The sequence below is a fragment of the Solanum dulcamara genome, chromosome 3, assembly GCF_947179165.1.
Source record: "Solanum dulcamara chromosome 3, daSolDulc1.2, whole genome shotgun sequence".
Lineage (NCBI taxonomy): Eukaryota > Viridiplantae > Streptophyta > Magnoliopsida > Solanales > Solanaceae > Solanum > Solanum dulcamara.
In genome coordinates, this window is record NC_077239.1 from 77,665,239 (window position 1) to 77,673,971 (window position 8,733).

General features: G+C 27.4%; 1 protein-coding gene across 1 annotated transcript; it reads left to right on the forward strand.

Annotated features, from left to right (window-relative positions):
* The first annotated feature begins 695 nt into the window (after positions 1 to 695).
* Positions 696 to 4,292, forward strand: LOC129883089 (auxin-responsive protein IAA14-like). The gene is made up of 5 exons (XM_055957658.1): positions 696 to 1,095; positions 2,032 to 2,246; positions 3,121 to 3,256; positions 3,850 to 3,911; positions 4,021 to 4,292. The coding sequence occupies exons 1-5, from the start codon at positions 848 to 850 to the stop codon at positions 4,056 to 4,058; spliced, it is 699 nt and encodes a 232-aa protein (XP_055813633.1). The 5' UTR covers positions 696 to 847; the 3' UTR covers positions 4,059 to 4,292.
* The last annotated feature ends 4,441 nt before the right edge of the window (positions 4,293 to 8,733 follow it).

The following is an 8,733-nucleotide window of genomic DNA, read 5'->3' on the forward strand; positions in this document are numbered from 1 at the left end:
AATGTTCAATAAAGGGTATGTATCATTGAGAAGGAAATTAAAACTTATCTAAATTCGACTACATTATTAATGATTACAATGCCAAAAATAAATAAATAAAAAGAAAACGAACACACATGAAAACACATGGATAGAGTCATTGCAAGTGACAATACATAACAAGTCAAGTTTTACATGAGTTTATGAAACTATCAAATATATTTTGACATAGAAAATACATTACATTATAATCTTTGCAATATATTTTTTTTCTTTTTGTATATAGAGAAAGATGATCGATCATGGCTCTTTATTGGACCACTATTCAATTCCCATTTGTTACCTTAATCATGGCATTCCCCATCCAAGTCTTTTTAATTTTCCCTACCCAAAAAAATTAAATAAATAAATAAATAATACCATCCACTTGAAATAACTTAAACCCCACCCCCTCCCCCACCCCCAAAAAATAAATATATGATATAGACAAATCATTAGGGTATCATAATATAATATTTTTACATATCCCCCACAAAACCAAAAAAATATTTTTTTTTTAAAAAAGATTAAATTATTTTAGTAACATGCTTTTTGATCCCTAGGTGATCAACATACCATGTACCTCCACGTGTCAGCTAGTGATTCATGGGAAGTTGATAGCTAAAATGAAACCATTGGGTATATATGCACATGAAGCCATATACTTAGTTCCCCCTTAAACTTTTGTTACTAATACTTATATTATTATTGCATTTTCTCTCCCAATATTTTTTCCCTTTCTCTCTCTCTCTCTCTCTCTATTTCTCTTTCATATTTGCATACTGTTGAAAAGAAGAAAATTATTGAAGAAAAGAGAGTTTGATTTTTGATGGATTTGAAAGAAACTGAGCTGTGTTTGGGATTACCTGGTGGCGGCGGAGGAGGTGAATTAATTCGAGATAATAATAAGATTAATGGGAAAAGAGGGTTTTCTGAGACTATTGATTTGAAACTCAATTTTCATCAAGCCAATGATGATATTTCCTGTGCTATGGAGAAAAATAACATGAAGAATACTCCTACTACTACCAAAAAAGAAATTGTTTGTAACAAGGATCCAATCAAGCCACCTGCCAAGTAAGTGTCACTCACTCTCTCTCTCTTTTTTTTTTTGTTTTGATAATAGAGAAATCTTGACAGTTCAAAATTCAATGAATAATTGACATGCCTTTTAACTCTTTTCTGCTTCAATAATAATATCAAGCTATCTTCTCTTTCATCCTTTTGATTTGTTTTAACAATAATAATAATATACTCAATGTAATTCCACACGTGAAATTTAATAAGAGTGATGCGTACATAGTGAAAATAGAGAGATTATTTTAATTTGGTATCCTTAAAAAACAAGTGATTTTTAGTTGTTTCGATAGTAGTCGGAACATTCGGAAATATCCAGAAAGGCTTTTTGGTGTCGTTTTTTAATTTTGGCATTGGTCATTTGAACCTTTCAAAATTTTTGTGTCTGTGTCAGATCCTTCAAAATGCATAGTTTTTAAAATATCTGACACACCAAGTCCGAGCGACATAGAGTAATAACGATATAATATGATAATATATCGTCATAAAACTAGACTGAAGAGAATTTATTATACACGATAGAAATATACTAAAGATTTTAGTGTTTTTTTCCTTCCATATTTAATGGTGTCTATATATAGAAAATTAAATCCTTCTTTCTCAAAGAAAAAAGAAAATTGTTTGACCTGTATGACTGTATGTAATTGTGTTTAATTTTGTCATGTTACTATGACTAGCTCTTGACTAAAACCAGATCATAAGTCAATATAATCATTTTAAATTAATTATTTAAAGTGGCAGAACCAACCATATGCTAATGGGTGACACCTCTTCGCCAAAAAATCACGCTTGTTTAGCTACGTCAAAATTTTAGTTATGTGTGTATATATATACACACACTATATGTAATTGATCGACTCCCCTTATTTTTTCCGTATGCCTACTTTTTTTATATTATGACCACTTCATAAAATTTCTGGCTCCTTACTTTTTTAGGGCACAAGTAGTGGGTTGGCCACCAGTGAGATCATTTAGGAAGAATGTAATGGCTCAAAAGAGCAACACTGAAGAAACTGAGAAGTCTACTGCTGCATTTGTCAAAGTTTGCATGGATGGTGCACCTTACCTACGTAAGGTTGATTTGAAAATGTACAAAAGTTACCAAGAACTTTCTGATGCTTTGGCTAAGATGTTTAGCTCCTTTACTAAAGGTAAGTACCATATAATTTTATATATGGTATAAAAAATATTTCATATTGTATTTGAATCGATTTAACTTATCAGTGGCAGAGCTGGAAGTAGTCATATTTATCGAAGGAAAGTCAAATTGAACACCCGTACCCTTTTGTCGGAAAATTAATTATATTGTGCCTGTTGCTTATTCATGTATTTTTTTTTATATTTTGAATTTTTTTAGTAATAATTTTGATTTCTCCATTGAGTTTTATGTTATCACTATAAGATTTTTCAGATGGTCATTCAACTAATAGTTTTTTTTTTTGCTTTTAATTTTTTTTAACAAAGAAAAAAAACTATTAATGGAGGGACCATACTGTAGGTAACAAATTGTATATTGTTAATGTAGAGAAGTTACTCCTTTTAAAAAAAATCAACCTTGAAATTATTAGGTGAAAACAACTTTATTTTACAACTAATAGCATGTGTATAAGATATATATATATAAATGAGATATTAAGATTTCCCTATAACTAATTTTACTGTATTATTATTATTATTATTATTATTATTTTATTTATGAAGAGTAAACTTGTGACACGTTCACTAAAAAAAAATCTCTTTGTAGCCTAGGGATTAAAATAGAGAAAGTATAGGCAGATTATATTCTTTTGTAGAATTCCACTTGCTAGGACCTCTATAAGTTTAATTAATATATTTTTTATGAGAATAAAATCTTGAAAACATGACAAGAAAACACAGTTAATATCTTGGAACCATGTTCATAAGTGGTTGATACAGCCTAGCTTTTTTGATTTACATATTGTAATAAATGTTAGTGTGTGATTATTCTATAAAAAATATTACTTAATTAATTAATTAATTTCCACTTGTATTTTATTAATACAGGAAATTATGGGTCCCAAGGAATGATAGATTTTATGAATGAGAGCAAATTGATGGATCTTCTCAACAGTTCTGAATATGTACCTACCTATGAAGATAAAGATGGAGATTGGATGCTTGTTGGAGATGTACCTTGGGAGTAAGTTTTATAATTATCAACATTTTTTTTTCATCAATCAATTAAAAAAAACTAATAAAAAGGTATTACTTCCTCTATTCCATATTAACTGAATTTTTAAGGTAATGCACATATATTAAGAAAATCATTCAAGGACAAAATTTGAACAGTATTTTTGTTTATTACCCTTTTGTTTAATCAGCCTCATAAAGATAATTAAATGTGAAATCGTAAATACAAATAATTCCTTATTGGAGTATAACTTTGTAAATAGTGTAGTTTAGCTCCTAGAAAATTACAAAACTTCATTAATGAAAAGGGTAAACATGAAAAAAATTCAAACATTTCTCTTGAACTTTGAACAATTAAACTATTTTGAACAATGAAAAAAGCTTTAGAAATTCAATTAATATGAAATTGAGGGAGTAATCAAGAAAAAAAACACTTAATTATAAGTTTTAATTTGTTTTTCATGACAGAAGTTATTAATAAAAAAAACACTTAAATATTTTTGATATTTGATTGATGAATGAAAAAAGTATTTTTTTGTAAATAATTTTCTATTATACTAAACACAATGAGACTAACTTCTTTATTTTTTGAATCTCTTTCAGGATGTTTGTTGATTCATGCAAGCGTTTACGCATAATGAAAGGATCAGAAGCTATTGGACTTGGTAATTTTTCCCATTTTTAATTTCTATTTATTTTGAGCTTTAAACAAGTCAATAGTTTTAATTTATTCATTATAACAAAGTTGTAACTAATATTTTGTTTGAATTTCAGCACCAAGAGCTATGGAGAAATGCAAGAGCAGGATCTAAGCCAATTGATGATGTTTTTCAATGTGCAAAACTCCATAGATAATGCTTGAAGTTGAAGGTTTTGTGAGATTAATATATTGTTGTTTTCATGTGTTTGTATTTTAATTTTAATTAGTATATAGTTAATTAAAGAAGTGATCTTTAATTTGGACATTTGTATTAATGGACAAGAAGCAATAAACTTAAAACCCTCTATTGTGTCTGGCTTGTTTGTTACTTAAATGGTTTGATTAATATTATCCCTTCTTTGTTGTTGTTGTTTTTCTTGTGTTTTCCTCTTTTTTATTGAAATTTCATTTGTTGTTTTTTATTTTATTCAATTAACAAGATTCTATGTATCTTTTATTTCAATTTTTTAAAAATTTGTTTATTGATCCATTTGTATGTTTTATGAATATTTATGTCATTGAATTATTATTTATGACAAAGTCTATGTCCCCTAAGGGAACAAAGCCATGTGCATTGTTGATGGGTTATTTTGCATTCATAGCCCCAATAATTTATTTGTTTTTATTTTTGATCATTTAGTACATTGCCATAATAATCAAATAATTTGTCTCTCTGTGATTGAATGAATGGCCCTCTAATGGGCTGGGATTGTATAATTGTTTGCTGTATGGAGTACTACTTTAATATTCATGGGATCACTACATTATTGATCATATCTTGTTATAGTACTCTATTAATAACCAAACAATGAATTTCATGTTTTCTACTTGAAAGAATTTTTGACCATGAAAATTTTCAAGCTCTCTCTATATACACTACTATACGTTATAATATTATAATTAATTTGTTATAATAGTCATACAATCATTATTTTCTAAATGGATATATTAAATCTAAATATGACAAGTAAAAGTAAACAGAGGAGTACTATTTTATGTAGTTATTTATTGATTTTTTATCCGGCGTTCGATACCCGTATTGAAACCCGACTAATTCGAATTCACGTCGAATGAGCGCTTCCTATCAATAATTTTTCCATATTCAAGACTCGAACTCAAGATATATTATTAAGAGAAAAATAGCTCCATCCACTGGACTACATCCTTTGTGATAGTTATTTATTACTAATTGTAGTATGTGAAAAAAATAATAATAAACTCTCTTGATTTGCATGCTAAAATGGACATAAAAAAAACAAACTAGTTTTGACATAGGGATCAAGTAAAAAATGAAATGGAGGAAGTAATGTTTAGTCTTAGAACTAGTAATGTTTAGCCTTAGAACTCGAAAAATGATTTGCCAACTAAGTAACTAATGTAAAAAGTAAAACATGGGAAAATATGTTTTTATCTTATTATATTATTTTCCCAACTCACTTTTACTTGTCATATTTAGACTTAATATATTCATTAAAAAAATAATAATTGACATGATTATTTTACCACACTATCCTATTAATTGATTTTAGGTCTTGAAAAATACTTTGGAAAAATAAGTAATTAATGCTAATGATAAAATATGAATTTTTTTTTAGGAAAAACTATACAAAATAGACCTAATTGTGAAACTATTTACCCAAATTGAACCTAACCCAAATTATTTATCCTTAATGGACCCATGACCCAAACTATTTAATTTCCCTCTTACCCAACATTTTCTTTTTTTATTTCATGATGTTAGCACACTGCTATGAATTAACCATTTGAGATACCCCATTGGTATATTGATATCATATCAGTATTATATAAGATTGAACTTAATTCTCTGTAATACTGCATCAATATATTGATACCCTATCGGTATCATATAAGATTGAGCTCTCTTTTTAAGAAATAAAAATAAAACAATTAAGAGAAAATTATTAAAGTCACAATCTTATTTATTAAACTCTAAATTAGTACAAAATATATTCTTTGTGATACTTCATCGGTATATTGATACCATATCGGTATCATATAGGACTGAGCTTAATCCTCTGTGATACTCTATCAGTATATTGATATCCTTTCGGTATCATATAGATACATGACATCAGCGCGCGAATTTTAAAATAAATTTATCCATTTTAAAATAAAAAAAGGGTATGAAAGTAATGAGACATTTAAAGATAAATACTTTTTTTTTTGAGGTATAAGTGTTCTTTTTTCAAGAAAATAATAATTATTTCTTGATGTGTGGAGTGATTAAAAAAAATAAAAATCTGTTTTAAAATAGTAGATAAATAAAGTGAATAAAAGAAATAAAAATGAAAAAATATTTTTAATAAAATGAACCATTAAAAGTGAAGGGATAATAACCAGGTCAATGGTATTTGAAGCTTTTCCATTTTATGAAATTGACAGAGAAAAAATCAGTGACGTTTAATTTTTACTGTTAATTCCTTACCAAAAGTAATGTTAGTCAAAGGAAATTGAAGAATCTGTCAGAAATTAATTACTCTAACAGCATCTATTTAGAAGTGTTCAAGAATTTATTCCACGGTCTTCTCTTATTAATTTTTATTTTTTCACGATATTCGATATTCATATTGAAATTAAATTAAATTTAAATTTATACATTATATGTTTATTTTTAACACAATATTTATAAAAAAATGTTCCTTTTAAGGACTCGATCCCATTAGAGGTCAGGGCGAAGTCATCTTGGGATTAGGGGTTTATTCGTATCACCTTTGACGAAAAATTATACTATTTTTATATAGTTAAAATTACTTTTTGTATATACATAATTGATATTTTAAATTCCTTTTAACTAGTCCGTGTATTGACTTTTTTATATTTTGAACTTTCTTAAGAAAAATCTTGACTCCTCTTTTGTTGGAGGCCTTATGGAGATATTATAATTATATGTTTTTTTCTTGGATCATACAATGGGGGAGAGTTATTGTGTTTGGTGCTAAATTAAAAAAAAAAAGGTTTTTTCTTGACAAGTTGAGAAAATTATAGGAGAGAAGCAACCTGGGATCTGTTACACATGCACATCCTTGTTATCAGGAGAAAGTGGACATTTTTTTTATTTATTTCATAAGTATATAAATTTTCAGTTTTTGGAGAACAAAAATAGAAAATATCTTTCTTCCGAGACAAAAAAAATAATTAAAAAATCTAGAAGATTACCTTTTACTTTTCTTAAACAAGGAATGGGTCAAAACTATTTTTGCCCCCTTTATTGTGGTATATAAAGTACCAACAATTTATGTTCAATTTCTCTTATCTTGTATTAATTTTGTCCAAGAAAAGGGAGCCAAAAAGGTCATGCATCAATTGATAGTGTTAAAAGGTAGAATTTTTGTTACATTATAAATACATAAAAAAAATTTGACTTTATACATATAGTGGAATTTTTAGGCAAATAAGATACTTCAGACCATTATAGTTTCGTCAGAATTTTAGAAAGTAAGAAAATAAACTTTTGAAATTTATGAATTAAAATAAAATATTATAGACAAAAAAATTATTCTTTCGAAACAGAAAAAAAAAATATCACATAAGATATCTTAATCAGGAGTGTGAATTTGACTTGGTAATGTAAGTCGTGGAATAACAACATTTATCACTAGCTTGACAGAAGAATAATATACATACCTTTAAAATCCAAGGACTAAAAGTGCAAATTTCCTTTAAAGTTTTGATTAGCTTATGGACTTCGTTTGTTTGTTTCAACCTTCAAGCCCAAATTAATAGTGGATATGAATTAGAGCACGTTTGAATTGACTTAAAAAAAGTAATTTTTATATATGAAGTATTTTTAAAATTTTAAAGTGCTGAAAGTTATTTTTATAAATAAATAGTTGAGTGTTTGGATAAAAGTGTTTATGCCGAAGAAATGAGAAAAATAATGTGAATTTTAGGGTTAAAAGACTAAAAAGGGTAGTTTGAGAATTTAGTTAAAATATAAGAGATATAAAAGTAATTTCCATGGTCAAAGAAAATGGCTTTAAGCACTTAGAAAAAAAAAGGTTAGGAATCCTAACTTTTCATTTTTTACTGACTTTAAAAACTTTATGGCTTAAAATTATAATAAGCTAAAAAGGGCTTATAAGTTGGTTTGACCACTTATAAGCCCATCCAAATGGGCTCTTAGGCTTTAGGCTTTAGATGGATGGACTTGGGCTTTGGTGGTGAGCTTTATCAAGTGATTTAAGCAGAAGGACAGATACCCGATTTTAACGTCGCCATTTAACTTGTGTCTCCTTTAACTTTTTTTGCACGTGTTTCCCACTTCTGACATTTATATATTACTGAAGTTTAGGTTAAAAATTGGTTGAAGTTCGATCATGTTTGCCTGAACTTCACGTACAAATATATGAACTTCAAATATATTGTCTGAAGTTTGATTTTATCAATCTGGGTTCACTTCAGATACACCACATGTTCGAAGTTACTATATATGATATTTTTAAAAAAAATAAGTACATGTTAAATGATAGTATTAAGTAGGTTGCCAGTGAAATTATACCAACTTAACAGTACTTCATGTCATATTGTCATAGGTAACCAATCGAAAATACAACAAATGTGAACATACATAGAATAATTGAATTCCATAATAATTTAACAGAAAATAGTTAACTTCACCCAAACATTTAATGTTCATGACTCTCTAATATGCTCTTTTTATAATATGTAATCTCTAAATTCTATCGAAGACTTTTAGCTGTTAATTACAACCATTAAGTGTAATAATATAAAACTAACGGCTGCTTCTAATTGTGGTTCATAATAGC